Source organism: Erigeron canadensis, chromosome 8 (assembly GCF_010389155.1).
Source record: "Erigeron canadensis isolate Cc75 chromosome 8, C_canadensis_v1, whole genome shotgun sequence".
Lineage (NCBI taxonomy): Eukaryota > Viridiplantae > Streptophyta > Magnoliopsida > Asterales > Asteraceae > Erigeron > Erigeron canadensis.
In genome coordinates this window covers 13,308,952-13,328,241 of record NC_057768.1, presented here as the reverse complement: position 1 = coordinate 13,328,241, position 19,290 = coordinate 13,308,952, and the positions used below count along the sequence as shown (strand labels likewise).

General features: G+C 34.5%; 1 protein-coding gene across 1 annotated transcript; it reads right to left on the bottom strand.

The window, feature by feature from the left end:
• Positions 1–3,781: 3,781 nt before the first annotated feature.
• Positions 3,782–17,772, bottom strand: LOC122610281 (immune-associated nucleotide-binding protein 9-like). The gene is made up of 5 exons (XM_043783278.1): positions 17,710–17,772; positions 17,464–17,590; positions 16,871–17,145; positions 16,637–16,801; positions 3,782–3,913 (listed from the first exon to the last, which is right to left on the bottom strand). The coding sequence occupies exons 1-5, from the start codon at positions 17,770–17,772 to the stop codon at positions 3,782–3,784; spliced, it is 762 nt and encodes a 253-aa protein (XP_043639213.1).
• Positions 17,773–19,290: the final 1,518 nt, after the last annotated feature.

Below are 19,290 nucleotides of genomic sequence, written 5' to 3'. Positions count from 1 at the left end.
TTTTAGTAAAATGACCCAACCAGTATTTTAGTAAAATGATCATACTTTTTACAGCGAAAGTCACTGCAAAAAGTCCATCGTACATACCCGTACACTGTGGACCATCAAGTTCATAGTGTACGAACAGTTCTATATATGTAAACTCGCGTAGCGTCATTTTCAAACCACAATCGTTTTCGTTTCATGTATGTGCTATAAGGCTTTCAATATATTATATTTTCATGTTTTCCTTTATATATATAGATATATAGATATACATTAGATTTTCAATATATATAGGTGTATATATGCATGTTTTTCAAGTATATATATATATATAGAGTGGCATTCAAATAATAATCAAATTAAAATGAGAATAAATGAGAACAAATCTAGGCCTTCTAATTTTAGATCCTACGGTTACCAAATTTAATGGATTTTTATTTTTAAAATTTTGTCTAAAAGGGCATAGTTGGAAATGGCAGACTCTATACTATAAATTGTAGATCTTTAGTATTATTACTATAGTTTATCATTTATTAATTTCTGTCAAAGTCAATTGATGCACATGGACACATGACACCCTCTCTTAAGTTTTTGTATCTGTGCCATTTATACATCCTCTTATTTTTGTAGATTTGTGTATCCTAAATTGTTTGAAAGACATATTTTTTTTTGCATCCGTATTAGTTAATTAATATCAAACGAAATGTGCATCCAAGTTAAAATTGAAGAGGAGAGATGGTAGTTTCTTTCTTACGTACAAGGAATTAAAATAGGTGGTTACATTTTCAATTTAATAGAAAAATAAAAGTTTAATAAAAAATCCATCCAAGTTAAAATTCCTCTTTTGCCCCCTGTTCTTACCGTTCTTACTTTAATCTTGTTCTCACCAGATAGTTATACAGGTTCGTTTGTAATCTTTAAAAAAATTTAAGCATTGAATTTTGCATACTGTTTACGTACATGTATATATATTTCAGATGGATTTTGAAAGCATATGGGGCGAAATGGGTGCGGAAGGTTTTGAGCTTCACTTAGAAGAACCTGATGAAGAATTTGAGATACCAGAGGTGGCCCCTCATTTTGACTACGATGCTAGGGTTTTCCACACCGATCAGGTATCCTTGTTAACTTTTATAATCACTTACTTTCCCACTTAATATAAAGAATACTTGCATTAAAAGAAATCACTTTACTTTTTATACTAAATATCATTAAACAATTTATATTTTAGTACTATTTAATTTGTGTTTCGTTGTTAAATTTATTGCATATCTAAAATGTTAGATATTTATAAGTATACAATTTAATGATAATTTTATAAAAAAACTAATTTAGGTGTTCGATTCACACGAAGAATTGTTCAACTGGGCCAAAAGTACAGCATTGCAGCTTGGTTATGTGTTAATCAAACGACGAACAAATTCCAACTTAGCTGGTGTAAAAAATAAAGTGACGATAGTCTGTAATCTTTCTGGGAAAATGGATGATAGAATAAGCGGGCTCGTGAAAAAGACACTTAAATGTCAGTGCCCCTTTAGATTAATCAGTCGTTTGACTGATGATGGTTGGAGGGTAACTGTTATAGACGACACTCATAATCACTATCCAGCTGAGAATCTGGAGGGTTACGCGTACGCAAGAAGGTTGACTGAAGATGAGAGATCATTTCTGGAAGATGAATATCATCGCGGTACTACGCCCCGTAAGATGTTAAAGCTATTGAAAGAAAGATTTCCAGGAAACTTGACCCGCAGCGAAGACATTTACAATTTCCAAAAAGCTATGCGGCAGAAGGCGGCCGAAAAACATGGGAACACTCCGATGCAGGTTTATTATATCAAATTTACATATCTTTTTATTTACTTACTATGATGGAGCATCTGAAACGACATACGTACGCCATATTGTTCAACCGACACAGGTTATGTTCAGTTTGCTTAAGGAGCATAATTACTTGTATTATCATACAACAAACAGTATATCTGGTCGGTTGGAGAATCTGTTTTTTATACATCCGACATCATTTAAGTTGTGGCGTGCATTTCCTTATGTTATCCAAATAGGCGCCACGTACAAAACCAATTTGTACAACATGTCGTTGGTCGAGATCGTTGGTGTCACTCCAACAAACAGGACCTTTAGCATATCATATGTGTTTATCATAAGCGAACAAGAGCATAATTATAGATGGGTGTTGGAGTGTTTGAAGTCGACGTTAGGTGAAGGGTTTGTTGTGCGCGTGGTACTCACGGACAGGGATCCGGTGCTAATGAAAGCATGCAAAACCGTTATGCCAGAAGCATACCATTTACTGTGTAGAGTGCACATATGGAGGAACATAGACAAATTTAGCATGCCATCGTTAAAAGGGGAAGGGAAATGGGGGCATTTTTTACGGATGGTGGAAAAAACTTTGCGAGTCCCGCACACTAGAAGAGTACACCAAGAACGAAAAATATTTAAAAGAGAAGATGGGCCCCTGTTTAGACAGTAAGTGAAGTGCACATGAAGTTTTTTATTTTTTAATTTTTGGTAAATCACATATACCCACACAAGCTAATCAAATGTTAAATTGACAGAGGTTTACAAGTACCTGCAGAAGGAGTGTCTTTTCCCATACAAGAAAAAGTTTGTGTCCTTTTGGGTCGATCAGCACCTCAACTACCATAACTACACTACCAACAGAGTTGAGGCTGAGCATTCACTCCTCAAGTCCGAGTTGCAATGGAGATGTACATTTCAAAGAATAATTCAATGTGTTAATGATATCCTCCTCGGACAAGATACAGAAATCAAGGGCCAACTGGAGGAAAGCAGGATTTATAGAGCTGGTAAACACAACTACCCATGTTTGAAAGACCTGCTTTGTGTTGTATCTGTGACAGCTCTTGATATAATGGTCAATGAAATTAAACGATTAAGAAATGAGATAAGTAAAGACTTGAGAAAGTGCGGGTGTAAGGTGTGGATTAGTTGTGGCCTTCCATGTGTCTGTCGTCTAGCTGCGTACATGCATTACAGTAAGTTTATTGAAATATAGGTAATTCATGTTTTTGTTTTGGTAAATGTACAAATATTGTAATTATTTTTCGTCAAAAATGTAGGCAAACGTGTTGAGGTGCATAACATAAATGACTTTTGGAGAAAGCTAGACCTGACACCGTCGACATGCCTACCGGACAACGATCATCGAAAAGACTCTGACGATGACGAAGCTATCGACGAATTAGTAGAGGATGTTAAAGTCCAGTTTAAGGAACAACCGAAGTCAAATCGCAAAAACTGGAAAGTTTTGGAGAAAAAGAATGGGGAAAGAAAATGCTATAATTGTGGAATTCCTGGTCATATTGCTACAGAGTGTACCAAACCTAGAAAGAAGAATTCAGAGTACTACAAGTACAAACTCATGTTGGCAAAGCAAGAAGAGAGTGGAATTGCACTTTTGGCTGAAGATGACACTACTAGAAAAAGGGTTATTCTTGACGCGCAATGCGCGTCATAAAGGGGTCAGATGACGCGCAAATGCCCGTCAAGGATGGACCAGTCATAAATTTTCTTGACTCGCATTTGGGCGTCATCCTTTTATGACACGCACTTATGACCCTCTGTTTATGACCCTCTTTTCTAGACATTAAATTTTTTTCAGTTCCTAATTTTCTATTAAATGACAATTAAAAACCTGATAAAACAAAATTAAAAACACAAATATCAAAATAACGCATTTCATATACATCAAAACAATGCGTTTAATTCAAATACAAACTCATTTACAATTCTAAAGTTAAACATTACACATCTAAATAACGTTATTTAGATGTGAAACAAACTGCACAAGAATGACACTCTCTTCAGCTTTTATCCGTGCAGCCCGTTCTTCCTCAAGTAGTTGCTTAAACCTTAAGGTTGTCTCCTTGATCTTCAACTCAACCTGTAAAAGTATGACATGACTTTCGTTAACAAACAAGTCTTGTATTTGAGATAGGTCACTATACGGGCGAGTTAAGTTGTGGGTCAAAACTGCTCAGAATAGGTTTGGGAATTTGGATTGAAATGGGTCATATATTAGTGTATAAATCGTATCTGGTTGGCCATATATCTAAACTTTGCAATATGTGTGAGTTAGGAATAAAAGCACATTTGGGTTGAAACGATTCAACACTTGGTATGGATCAGTTAGAACAAAAATCCTTTTTTGATATGGTAGGTATCTAGAGATTACAATATGCCTGGATAACGAATCAAAACAGGCTCTGGCTGTGGCTGACACAAGTTGTATATTGATATGCCTTGGGGTAAGGTTGACCATAAATCTTATTTCTATGTAAATAGAGGTAGCAATATGGGTGTGTTGGATAACAGGTCAAAATAAGTTCAGGTTTAAGTATAGGGCAGCTCAGATTGATTTAGAACACCTTATGAAGTATAAACTATAAAAAAGAAACAAGTGCAATATTAAAAACATAACCAATTTGACCTATTCTATTTTTAGTTAAATTATTTTTTTAATATGTTTGAGGTGATACACTACCAATGTACAGGTAAATGGTCAAAATGCTCTCTTCTAGTAGGTAGTGAACCGGTTGATTAATAAATGTTGAAAAATTCATGGAAGCATACCATTGAAAATATTCTCTTAAATATCTCATCCCGCATCGGTTCTGTTAGCATTAATATCTCGTGTTCTGTATACTTATTGGTATCTTTCAATGTAGCAACACGATTTTATCATTTGAATTCACATCAACAATGGCTTTTGGTTAGTGTGTGTGTTCTTGGTGTTTGTGTGTGTTTTGAGAGAGAATTTGGATCAAGAGTCTGTTATTCAGGTGTTAAGTGTTGAGTGTTGTTCAAAAGTTATGATTTCTAAGGAATTGAGGGCAATTTATAGTCTAAACAAACCAACTATGCTATTAATCACAATTAGCCCCTCAACCTTAGAAATCATCAACTCATGACTTAACAACAAGTAAGTCCATAACTTAAATTACAATGTATCACTACTTTTGAATTTCTAACATTCTCCCCCTTAGTGATATATTGTAAGGTCTGAAGTACGTGTTGTTTTGTCTTATCGGAATGAATTTGATGAACCCGGTGATGAAGACAATTGGTGAGTTGAAACAAGCCTTCAAAGCTTTCTCATTGTCTTTGGAGAACTTGATTCAGTATTGGTCTTGGACTTCTTGATGTTAAATTATTTGTCGATCCTCAATGTTCTTTGTAAACAGAGAATGATGAGTGTGTGTGTGTATAAATCTTCGAGGATTGTTGAATCACAGTTCAGAGTTGTCTTTTGAAATGCGGAAGGTATGAATTTGTCTTGAATTCTTCAATCTTTGAATCTTGAAGTCTTTTCTTTGAAGTCTTGGAATGAATTTTCAGAGATATGTACTCTCCCCCTTTGAAGTGTGCAATGTAACTTTTGGTAAAGTGTTGATGTATGACTTTTAAGATCTTGTATAAATTGAATTGATGAAGACTCTTTTGAAGCTACTCTTCTTTGTCTTAAATCTTCAATTTTTTGTCCTTTGAAGCTTTGATCTTTGTCACATCATCTTAAGTACTTTTGAGAGTAAACATTTGAATGAGGATTTGAAAAGTCTCTTATGAAGTAATCATTCTCCCCCTCAATTCATGAGTAATCACATTCTCTTTGATTTTCGAAAAATCTCTTGTTAAATCTTGAATGTATATCCTTTTCTTTCGAGATGAATAATCTTCAAGTTGAATTTGGAACCCTTGCAGTTTGGAATGAAATTGACAAACAACCTTTGAAGAAGAATGATGAGTTGATGTCACAAATGATAAAAGAACTCCAAATAAACTTGAAAACTTCCAACAAGAAGCTGAATGATAGTATCTCGAAAAGCAATTGAAACAACCAAACACAAACTTTTCTCTTTGTCCTTATCAATCATTCTAATTTCTTCTCCTAATCAATAATCAATCATACTATTTTCTCCCCCTCATAATGACAAAGTTGGGAACCAATGTCATTATGCAAACATTGATTGATTCGATTGTTAAAAGAAATAATCATGACTAAAATCTAGACATTATGCACATGGAGAATTATCAACCATCAAAACATCAATCTAACCAAATAAACCAACCCAATTGTTCCTATGGGTGACTAAAATGTAAGATTGAAGTTGTTGGGATAAACATTTTATTATGGTGTTGGTGTTTTATGTGTTGGGGTGATGAGAAAAGAAACCGGATAAGAATGATCCGTTTGCATTCAAAAATCGAAAGGATTAACGAAATGACCGAAAGAAATGTATATCATTTATCGGATTTCCTATGTATCATTGAGAAATGCACAAAGAAAACCTCTAACATAGTTTGGTCTTTTGGCTTTTCAACCTCAAGATTGCTTCAAAGAATGTAAACCATGGTCAGTGTCACTTAAGCGTTCGATAACCATGTTCTACTATCCTTAAAGACTTTTTAGGAAAAATCCAAGGTCACAATAGACTTCTTGTTAACTCAATAATTACAAAAATGCAATTATGAGACCTACTTTCAAAGTTGGAAATGATGTTAGCAATGGTAGGATTTTCATTTGATCATCATGAAATATCAATTAAGATATCACTACAAATGTTCCGACTATATCACAAAGATAAGCATGTATATCACAAAGATATGACGCAAATGTGTCCTAAAGAATGAATAACGATCAAATTAATGATCAATTATGAGAGCTCTAGACACAAAGTGATCAAATGAAGTCGGGGACTGGAGCAGAGTGTCACCCTTTTTCAATATTAACGTCTTCCAAATGAAGAGTCAATAGAAATGAGAAAATCTCCGTGAGAAGTAAAACAAGCATTTGTTAAGAAACACTTGAGTGGTTAGGTAAAGATGTGCATCGCTTCATTGGGTCCATGAAGGCTTCTTCAATATCGAGATATCAACAAATGACATCCGATAGAAATGTGTTTTACCCGGCAATTTGAGAATTTTAGGGAAGGGTATCAATTCTTTTAACCCTTTTCCCACAACATTATCACCATAACCTCTCACTTTTCGACTTTACTCCCTCCAACTTAGTTGCACAAATTCATCATTACTCAAAAATACCTTTACTTTCTAATGAAAGAAGTGAATACTCCGGGGTTAGAACTCATCGGCGATGATGAAATTCATGGAGTATATTTTTGAGAAAAACCTAGTCGCTCATGTGCAAACTAAACACCGACTTCCTTTGAAAAAAAATTCATCAAATGTGAAAAAAAATGTTTAAACAACACATTTGAAGTTTGAAAGAGATTTGAAATCACAAACTCCCCCTTAATCTATGCAAAGATAGATCAAAAAGATTTTCATAGAAAAAAATGGAGCAAAAATGATTTGTGTGAAATCAAAACAAATTTTATGAAAAGTTAACTCAATCAATTGTTCAAGATGAGACAACTCAGGAGTACACAAAGGCGTTTAATCCTTTGCTTCTCATATCAACAATTGAGAGTGTTTTTGAAACAGGTGTAACAAAATTGCAATCAACATCTTGTATTACACATATACATTCATATAAGACCACTTGGAAGTACATAAAGGCGTTCAATTCCGCGTTATCTTATATCAATTTATATGTATAATAACATGAATTAATTCCAATTTTGAAACATAAATAATTTTCTTTTTAAAACTGGGTTGCATACAGAGTATATGCAAGCCATTTTGAAATAAATAAATAAAAAAATCTTTTTGTTATTTTTCAAAATTTTTATTTTTGTATTTGATTTTTGTTTTTCAACTTTTTATGATTTTTGAAAAATGAATCAAGAATTCCTTCCATGGTAAAGTGAATCAAGGATCAAGATTTAGCATACCAAGTTTAGAGATTAAGAAATTAAACCTCTTTTCGTCCAGTAGTTTTGTGAACAAATCAGCGAGTTGGTAGCCAGTTCCCACAAAGTAGAGTTCGATGTCACCTTTCTCAACATGATCTTTGAGAAAATGATATCTCACATCAATGTGCTTTGAGCGTGAGTGGTTGACTGAGTTGACATCAATTGCAATGGCACTCTGAGAATCACAATAGATAGGGATACGATCATATTTCAGACCATAATCGGTAAGTTGTGTTTTCATCCATAATACTTGAGCACAGCAACTAGCAGCAACCACATATTCAGCCTCCGTTGTTGACTGTGATACACAATTTTGCTTCTTGGATGACCAACTTACAATCTTATCCCCTAAGAATTGTAAAGAACCAGATGTGCTCTTGCGATCAAGCTTACAACCTGCATGATCTGCATCTGAATACGCAGTTAAATTGAATCCAGTATCCCTTGGATACCAGAGACCAAGATTGGGTGTACCCTTCAGATAACGAAAAATTCGTTTCACAGCTTGGTGATGTAAATCAGTCGGAGCGGCTTGATACCTAGTATACATACATGTTGCAAACATTATATCTGGGCGAGATGCTGTAAGATACAACAACGAACCAATCATGCTTCTATACCTCTTTTGGTCAAATGGTTTCCCATTTTTATCAGCAACGATGTTTGTATGAGCAGCCATTGGGGTTGAAATTGAAGAACATGTAGTCATATCAAACTTTTTCAACATATCCTTTATGTACTTACCTTGTGATATAAAGATACCAGTTGGTAATTGTTTGATTTGTAATCCCAAAAGGTAATTCATTTCCCCAATCATGCTGATTTCAAAATGATTGACCATTAGAGATGAAAAATTTCGGCAAAAAGTTTGACTGGTTGACCCAAAGATAATGTCATCAACATATATTTGGACAAGTAAAACATGTTTACCTTGCTTACGAATAAACAGGGTAGGGTCAATAGTACCTTTGGTAAAGCCTCGTTTGAGTAAGAAAGTAGATAAGGAATCATACCATGCTCGGGGTGCCTGCTTTAAACCATAGAGAGCTTTGTCTAACCTATAGACATGGTTTGGCCTTTTAGGATCAATAAAACCTTCAGGTTGCTCCACGTAAACTTCTTCTTTGAGTTCTCCATTCAAGAATGTTGTCTTCACATCCATTTGAAACACAGTGAAGTTTCTGAATGCGGCATAAGCTAAGAAAATACGAATGGCCTCCATTCTTGCAACAGGAGCGAATGTTTCGTCGAAATCCACACCAGGTTGTTGGCAGTAACTCTTTGCAACCAATCTAGCTTTGTTCCTTACTACAACTCCATTTTCATCGTTCTTGTTCTTGAAAATCCACTTAGTGCAAATTGGTTCTTCTTTCCTTGGATTTGGAACCAATCTCCATACCTTCAGTCTCTCAAACTGAGCTAATTCTTCTTGCATTGCTTTAACCCACTCTGGATCTCAAAGAGCTTCAGAGACAGTTTTGGGTTCGATGTTACTCAGTGAGAGTGCAACAAGACACTCATTGACTGTAGTACGGGTAGAAACACCAGCTTGTGGATCTCTGATGATCTGTTCTGTAGGATGATCTTTGCGCATACGTGACCACTTGTTGTCATGAGGAAGAGGATCTTGTTGATGAATGTCAACATTATCATCATTAAATCTAGAGTTCTGTTGAGAAATGGAATCATAGCTTGGAAGAACTCTTTCCTCAAAGTTTGGATGATCAAAATCCAGTGGTACATACACATTTGGAGTATTTGATGGATTTGTTGTTTGGGTGATTTGAGAAGGTTGTTCCTGAACATTCTTTTGAGAATAATTATTACTTGAAGGTGATTCTTCTTGCTCTACAGAATTTGAAGATGATTCATGATTGTTGTCAGGAACTGATTCATTTGTTTGAATAGGGTCATTGTTCGGAATTGGTTCATTGATGACTTGAGGTTCCTTTTCTTGAATCGGTTTTGAGTTGTAGAATTCTTCGAAAAGAATATCTAGCTCTTCACTTGTTGGAGTTGGATATTTCTTGAACATTGAAGCTAAGGTAGACGTCCTTGAGGAATCACTTTAAGTACTTGGATCACTAATTGTTGGTAGCAAACTTTCTTGCTCAAATATCATGCCAAACATCTCGTCAAACCAAACATTCATGGTTTCTTGAATCGTGTTTGTTCGACTATTAAAGATGCGATATGCAATCGATGTCTTTGAATAACCAACAAAGTAACCTTCGTCACCTTTCCTTTCAAACTTTCCAACATTTTCCCTATCATTCAAGGTATAACAGACACACCCAAAAACATGGAAGTAATTGATGTTGGGTTTGCGTTTGTTAATAACGTCATAAGGAGTCTTCTCATGACGCTGATTGATGATGGACCGATTTTGAGTGTGACAGGCAGTGTCAATAGCTTCAGCCCACATGTTTGATGGTAATTTGGAATAAGCAAGCATTGTTCTTGCTGCTTCCACCAGCGTACGGTTTCTCCTTTCAACGACACCATTTTGTTGCGGAGTACGAACAGCAGAGAATTGGTGAGTAATGCCTTTTGATTTGCAAAATTCATTGAAAATGGCATTTTTGAACTCAGTATCGTTATCCGAACAGATATAACGGACTGGAAGTTGAAGATTCACTTGAGTGGAAGTGATTAAATCGATCAAAATTTGAGTTGTTTCATCTTTTGAAGCAAGAAACTTGACCCAAGTGTATCTTGAATAATCATCAACGATAACCAGAATATATCTCTTCCCGTTTCTGCTTTGTACTTTCATAGGCCCACAAAGATCCATGTGAAGCAAATGAAGAGGTGCCAAAGTGTGTGGAATTTTCTTTGGTTTATGAGAAGTTCTCTTGATCTTCCCAACTGCACAAGAAGGACAGACATGCTCACTTTCATATTTGTAGTCAGGCAAGCCTATAACAAGTTGCTTGTTGACTAAAGCATTGATGGTTTGATAATTCAAGTGAGACAACCTTCTATGCCACAACCAAGAATTCTTCGAAGTAGCTTTTGAAACAAGACAGATATTATCAGTTGGTTGGTTATCATCAAGATTAACTGTGAAAAGATTATCTTCACGATCTCCGCATAGGATATCAATTCCATCTAGAGTTTGGACTTTGAACAGCGATTGTCGAAAAAGAACTTGAAGGTTGTTGTCACAAAACTGTCCAACACTGAACAACTTATGACTTAGGCCTTCAACATAATGAACTTTCTTAATAACAATTCCGTTTCTTTCAATATCTCCATAACCTAGAATTGGAGCGAAATTGTTGTTTCCGAAACGAACAGTTCCCATGAATCTTTCAACAAAATTCTTGAGCAATGATTTATGGCTAGTCATGTGTTTTGAACACCCGGAATCGAGTATCCATACACAAATGGTTATTTCCTGCAATCAAAATTTAACCGACTTTAGGTACCCACTTAAAGACGGGTCCTTTGTGGTTAGTTAACACAGGCAGGGGGTATAACTTAGGAGATGCATACAAACATGCTTTCGAATCAACATACTTATTAACAAGCACATTATCAACAAGCACATTTGGATAAAGCAAACGAATATTAACACATGAATCAAAAGTAACATGTTTACCACCATTCAAACCATACAAATAAAAGCGAGAATTAACATTGTTTACACCATCACAAGGCATTGCCTTGGCATCATTAACATTTGTTTTCAAAGATGACTTAAAAGATAAATTGTTTGAAATATCATAAACAAGCTTCTTCTTACTACCTGCTTTTCTCCTTTGCCTTTTCTTCTTTTTCTCAACTTTAGTGATCTTAGGTACTAATGACTTAGCTACCCATTTAGACTCACTAATCAAGCTCTTTCCACCTGTTGGATTGACACTAAGAAGATTAGAACGAGAGTTTTGAAGCACTTTTATCTTTTTAGACTCTTTTGAAGGTGCAGAAACTTCTTGTTTCTTAGGTTTATCGTGAGAAAACCAGCCATATCTATCCCTATATCTAGTTGCACCATTTGTAGTATCCCTAGTTAGCAAAACAGAGCTAGACCTAGACACTTTAGAAATTGAACTAGAATGAGAGCTAGACGAAGAAACATTTGAATTGATTTCCAGAAGTTTCACTTTGTTGTATTTGATTTTGGGAATGGTCTCAACTTGTTTGGTTTTAACATGCTTTTTCGGGGTAGGACACTTTGTTTTTAACTTATTGATTCTTGGTTTGGTGACAGTCTTTGGTTCAGTTTTGATGAGTTTGGAAATAACCCGTTTCTTTGAATAATATGAAGTTGGAGCTTTGAAAAACGATTTTGGAGATTCCTTTTTTGATTCAACTTTGATTTTGGTAGATTCAATCTTTTTCTCAGTTTCAGAATCAAAAACATATTCTCCCTCCATGAATTTATCAAAATCATTTTTGGTGAATGGTGAAACTGGAGAGATTTTTGACAAATCAGGAGTCTTGTTTTCCAACTTCACACTATTGGTAATCTCAGGAATGAAATCAACTTGAACTGACACATCTTTGGTTTCACAAGAAAATTGAGTAGAGGTATCAACACCTATACTAGCACAAAGCTTAGGTTGAACAACTAACTCTTCAGGAAACTCACAAGTGAAAAACCTAAAGTAGTACCATATCAAAACTAAACTATGTGCAAGTTCGTCATAAGATAAATCAGATTGCACATAATCATCAGCTATTACGGTAGCAGCATTTTGACATGAACACTCAAAAGAATCAGTCAAGGTTTGGGTGGAGGAAACAGTAGATGAAACACAAGTAGTCTGAGTGGAATGGTCTACTAAAAGACAGAAATCAGTTTGGGTAGAAACATTCACACAAACTTTCTTGATATCAACAACAACTGATTCATTCTTTGAATTTGGACTTTGAGACTGTAGATTATTAATAAGTTTTTGTTGAGATTCCACCTTTTGTTGTAAACCTTCTATTTGTTTTTCCAAAAATGTGGATGGAACATACAATTTAGTTGGTTTAGATGGGGAAACGATAGATTCTTGGTTTTGAAAATTAGACGCAATCTCTTCTAATTCAAAAATTGATGACTTTTTCGTTTCGTAAGAAGTATTGATGGCATCATAATTAACCAAAAATTTATTGTTTTTAATTTTCTCAACTTCATCAGTCTCAAATTCGTCATCCAATGGAAGAATGAATTGTTGAACCATACCAAGTCTCAAAAACTTTTCATCATACAAGGGTTCGATCTTGTCTTTGGCTTTTTGCAATGGAGTGATATTCTCAAATCCCAACCCAAGAAGAAGTTCTGATTTATCAATCTTTGACTTATTGAAATAGGCAGTGAAATCCAAAAGAGGGTTTTGTTCAACTTTGTACAACTTTTCTTGATAGAAAAGTATATTCTTTTTATGTTCCTTAATTTGTCTTCCAAGATTTTCAATCTCAATGCCTTTTAAAAAACAGTTATGATTTAAATCAGAAACTTTTCTTTCAAGTTCAATTGTTTTTGGTGTAGCTTCTTGAAGCTTCTTATTCAAAATATCAACATCCATTTGTCTCGCATTTGCACGAAGCCATTCATTGGTCTTTTGAACTTCAAGATCTTGATTGGCTTTTTCAAGATCAAGAATGGTCTTTTCTAAATTATGGCACTTTTCCAATAACTTAGAGTCAGGAGACGCATTCATTTCACATTCTTTAACCAACATTTGTTCTTTATATTTTTGAAATTCTTGTTTCATAGCATCATACTCAAAAAGTAGTTTAGAATTTTCTTCAAGAAGTTTTGTGTACTCCCCTTTTGAAAATAAAATGCTATTTTTCAATTTCTTGTATTTGTTGGCTAAAGAAGTGTAATGATTCGTCAAGTTTGATAAGGCAATTCTACAAGACTCTTTATCCTTAATTGATGAAAAAGTAGAGTCGAGATTTACCTCATCATCGGGATATTCCTCGTCACTGTTGTCAGCCTCCAATGCTTTGTCTTTGCTCAAGCTTGCCATGAAACATATATTGGCAGACAGATCTTCATCTTCATCATCAGTCAGTAAAAGCCACTTGTCATCTTCAGCAATCAAGCCACTTGTAGTATTCATAATTCTTCTTGCGAGGCAGCTTGCAATCCACAGCAAAATGACCAGGAATTCCACAGTTGTAACACTTTTTGTCAGATGTTTTTCCTTTCTCCACGATTTGTTTCTCAGTTTCTGCTTTCTTATCTCCTTTCTTGGAACCAGTTGTTTCACCTTGTTCAAAACTCTTGTGATGATATTGTTCCTTCTTTGGAAATGCACTTGTTGATGAAGTTCGAAGATTGTTGTTAGTTGGCCTCGCTTTGAAATATTTTTTCTTGAAATGCTTAGTTACAGCGGCAAGAGCTTGGTAGAATTCATCAGGAACACCATCTCTTGGAGCCAAGTAATCTTCTCCCTCCTCATCAGACAAAGAAACAACAGTCATTTGTCTTTTAAGAGCCTCAGAAACCTTTCGTTCAACAACCAATGCCAAAGGATCAGTAGATAAAACTTTTGGCACTTTGTTGAGTGAATATTTGCTTAGAACTTGTGGCTCATTCAACTTGAAAGATTCATAAAACTAATGGTCAGATCTTGATGTTGTTTGATTTGAGTCCCATAATCTTCCCATTCGGGACCAAGTGCTTTGATAAATTTGATGTTCAGCTCAATCTCATCTTTCTTGACCTTGTTCTTTCTCAGTTCATTGATCACATTGCAAAATCTGTAGTACACGGACTCAAGAGATTCATTTGGTGATTTCTGAAAATTGTCAAACTCAGTTAAGACATTTGTCAGTCGAATTGTTGAGGTTACATCAGAACCTTCCATTTGTCTAGCAACTTCATCCCAAATCTCCTTTGCTGTGTCATAAGAATCAACTTAGCCATAAATCTCATCAGGAAGTGCTTGATACAAGCATGATCTAGCTCTGTTGTCAGCAGCAGTACGATCTCTTTGTTCGGCATTCAAAAGATCAGGAGTCAAAATAGCACCGGTAGTAGGATGACGATGCATAGCAAGTCCATTGATGATTGACTCCTTAAGCATGTGACCATTAGTCTGACGTTCCACATAATCCATGAACCTTTTCTTCCAAAGCCCATAATTACCACGATAAAGAACTGGAGGTCTTGTATCAGTACCCAGAGACAATGCTTCACGAGTAGTCATTTGAAATTGATTTGAATTGAGAATTGAATTGATTTTTGTAGAAGAATTGAAATGATCTAATTTGGAATGAAATGAAACGATCTGAGTTGAAATGAAATGAAACTAACTGAATTGAAATTGTTTTAAGAAAGTGAAATGAAACAATTTAGAAGAAGTGAGAATGAAACGATCTAAATGTAGGAATGAATTGATTTGAATTGAAACGATCTAAATGTAGGAATGAAACGATCTAACTTGAAATGATCTAAATTGAACTTGGAGTGAAACGATTTAAAATTGAAACTTTCTTGAGAAGAAGAAAAATTCTAAGTATTCTGAAATGATTTGGGCAGAGTTTTGGTATGAATTGGAATGAAATGAATTGAGCAAAACCAATCACGAAGATCAGTTACCCAAGAATATTATGATTCCCAAACACAACTCTTCACAAATTACTCAAACCAGAGAATGTTCCAGTAAAACTTGAAACGATCTAAAAGAGATCGTTCTGGTTTCAAAGAAAACTGAAACGATCTAAAAGAGATCGTTTTGGTTTCTTTTCAAGATTTCTCAACAACTTGATTAATTTCAAGAAATTGAATTGACCAGAACCAATCCAAAGGATCAGTTAGCCACAATCAACTCTTCTCACCACAACCACACTTGTCAAAACGTTCAAATTTGAATCATTTTACAAGCCACACCACTGAAATGTAAGTACCAAGGAAAGAAAAACTAAATCGATATAAATGAGATCGTTTAGCTTCACACAGTCGTCTTCAACCTCTGAGTATGAACAACTCCATTGACGATTTTTAGAACTTCAATATCTTTTGATTTTCTGAGAATTGGAACATGAAACCACTTGCAAACAGTTTGTTTTCACCTCAGCAACGATCCGATTAACACAATTTAGCTTATAACACAACAGAATCAAATCCCAAATTTTAGCGCCAAAAACTCAAAATCTGAACTTTTGATCCAGATCGAATTAGAACACGATCGGTTATTATTGATTATGTTATTAACTATGAGAAATCGATCGGTTAACAAACATTTGTGATTTTATGTGATTTGAGAGGTTATTATTGAATTTTCAGTGAGAAAAAAAACGAACAGAAACAGGATGAAAACAGAATTAAAGGTGAATGTGTGATGATTTGTGATTGAATTCAGTTATGGATCGAGATCAAAATGATGTTTTGCTCTGATACCACATGTAGCAACATGATTTTATCATTTGAATTCACATCAACAATGGCATTTGGTTAGTGTGTGTGTTCTTGGTGTTTATGTGTGTTTTGAGAGAGAATTTGGATCAAGAGTGTGTTATTCAGGTGTTAAGTGTTGAGTGTTGTTCAAAAGTTATGATTTCTAAGGAATTGAGGGCTATTTATAGTCTAAACAAACCAACTATGCTCATAATCACAATTAGCCCCCCAACCTTAGAAATCATCAACTCATGACTTAACAACAAGTAAGTCCATAACTTAAATTACAATGTATCACTACTTTTGAATTTCTAACATTCAACGCTTGAAATTTCTCCGTCTGTTCCAAGAAGTACCTAGTTCCATTCTATCAAGGAAATGTTATAGAAATGCATATAAGTGGAACAAGATCTGTTAATGTAAAACAGTAAGTTTCGAGTTTCACCTTTAGCTCAATGAAAATCTCATTGGTATATGATTGTCCATTCTTCTCTTTCGAAACCATGTTTACAAGAGAAACAAGTCTATCTACTTGATTAGCTCTTTTACTCTGATCATTAGTCCTGTTATCGAAAAGGATACAACGAATTCCACATAGGCAAAGAAGTTCCTGAAACAAATAATCATATGTTTATCAATAATTAAGTAAGAATATAGACGAAAAAATTTACTACTTTACCTTTAATGATTGAGGACAATCATACAAGTAACCTTCCAAAGTTTTGTTATCTCGATCAAGTAAATCACCCCCAGCGAAAACTAGTATAATGTAGTCTAAAATGTTTGTTCCAAACAATGCCAACAAGCTACTTATTGCAGCTTCTTCTTCTTTTGAAAAGCGGCTGCTAACTGAGAAGACTAGTAGAACTACATCAATACCATCCGTGGCCAAATTTATGCAACTTACGATCTCCTTTCCAACAAATTCAGAGTCAACAGAAGTATCAAACAAGCCTGCAAATGCATTCACACCACAATGCATAACTAAACTGCATACATACAACTTTAGTAAGTAGATTGATTACTTGGACACATTACAATCTAGAACTAAAGCTTGTACAACGATGATAACATATAACATCCATACCAGGAGTAACAAAATGACACATAACAAATATCATGTATAATACGACACGATATTCAAGTGTAAGAACATTAACGACATTATCAAGCTAAACATCATGACACATAACAAATATCATACAGCATGTAACATAATCAATCATATATAATACGACATGATATTCAGATACAAAAGAAAAAAGAGAGCACCTTGAACAAGAAAAAAGAGAGCACCTTGAACAGAGCCCATCTCTTTTTTGACTTTAGCCTGCATTTCTCTAAGTGCTCCTGCTTCTTCTTCTATCTCCTTCAGTCTCTTCTTCATATCCTCTAAATCCTAAATTTATTTCACCAAAAAGATATATACTTTATAAATAAATGAAAAATCACATTAAAACTAGGGCTTTAACTCAAATTCTATAGATATTATAGATATAAATATAAATAGAAACAAACCTTGGAGCTAGTATTATCATCGCCTTCAGTATCGTTTCTGAACATCTCAATATTAGCATCCATTTCATTTCAGATCCATTTTTCTAATCTAATTCCCGATCTGTGTGGGAAAATTACACACACTGAGGTTTTGATTTTTGATTTTACTTTTTATTTTAATTTTATTTTGAGAATTGATTGATGATAATAATAATACAAAAGGTGGAAAATATGATGATGTTTTTCCATTCAATAAACTATAATCGCTAAATTATAATCAATATATATATATATAGGGTAGGGTTAATGTGAGAACCACAAATATGAAGAGAACCGTGAGAACCACTAGTTTCCCTCCCTCTTTTTCTTTTTTGTGTGGTTTTTTATTTTTTTAATTTTTATTTTTCATTTTTTGAAACCTTTTTTTGTTTTTTATTTTTTTTTAACAAAAGCCCATTCTAAAAAAAAAAATTAAAAAAAATAAATTCTTTTTTGTAAAAAATCATATGTGTTACACACTTACGTGTTAAAAAAAAGAATGGAAACGGTACGGGCGTTGCCCTACATCCGTTCTAAAAGGGTTGTCACCGGACGCATATGGGAATGGTATGGATTTGATGGGCGGCAAATCAAGAGATGGCGACGGTTGTATGATACGGGTGTAGTCAATGGTTTGTCAATGGTTGTACGACGGTTGTACGATACTGTTGTACGTTGTACGATACGGGCAAAGCCCTTAGAGATGATTTGTCAATGGTTCTCACGGTTCTCACCATATATGTTGGTTCTCACTTGATCCATTCACTATATATATATAATATATGTATAGTGAAAAGTTATTTTGAGAATCCTTTTTTTTGGGAGAACTATTGAGAACTTTTCAAATCAAGCCCAATTGATGATTATTCTTTACATGAAAATTATTTTTTGATTGTTTTCTGAATAACTTATGTGTAATTTTAAAGTTTATAATTGTGAGGAGGCATAGATTATCATCCCTTATACAATTATACGGAGATTTGGATTCCTGATTATATGTGCACGAATATTGCTATGATTACATGTGATCGACTTGCATACATGTGATCATAGCAATATACATGCACATGTGATCAAGAATCCAAATCTCCACATATATGTATAATGGATGATAATCAATGCCTTCACACAATTATAAACTTTAAAATTACACATAAGTTATTGAGAAAACAATTGTAAGGTACCCTATTGTTGCGTGGAACGTAATAAGACGTGATTCATTATGTCAAGAGTGCGGAATCCTCTTGAGATAACTAGATTGCTATTGCCTTCCGTCGATTAATAAGCAATTAACCAACCCAAGGAGATGCACAAGGCTTGTGCTTCGTGTAGGAGATCACACGAAGGAACAATTAACCTTAATTCGTAATTTCGTGAATATCTTCTAAGATTTACCAAACGATTCAAACGATTAACCTAATTCCGTAGATTAGGTCTTGTATTTATACTAGTTATGTATTGGATCGTGTGGGCTTAGGCCTTAATCGAAGATTAGGCCAGAAACAATAAACCAATTGACCTGCCTCGTGCTGACGTCAGCACGAGGTTGTTCCTTCATACTGA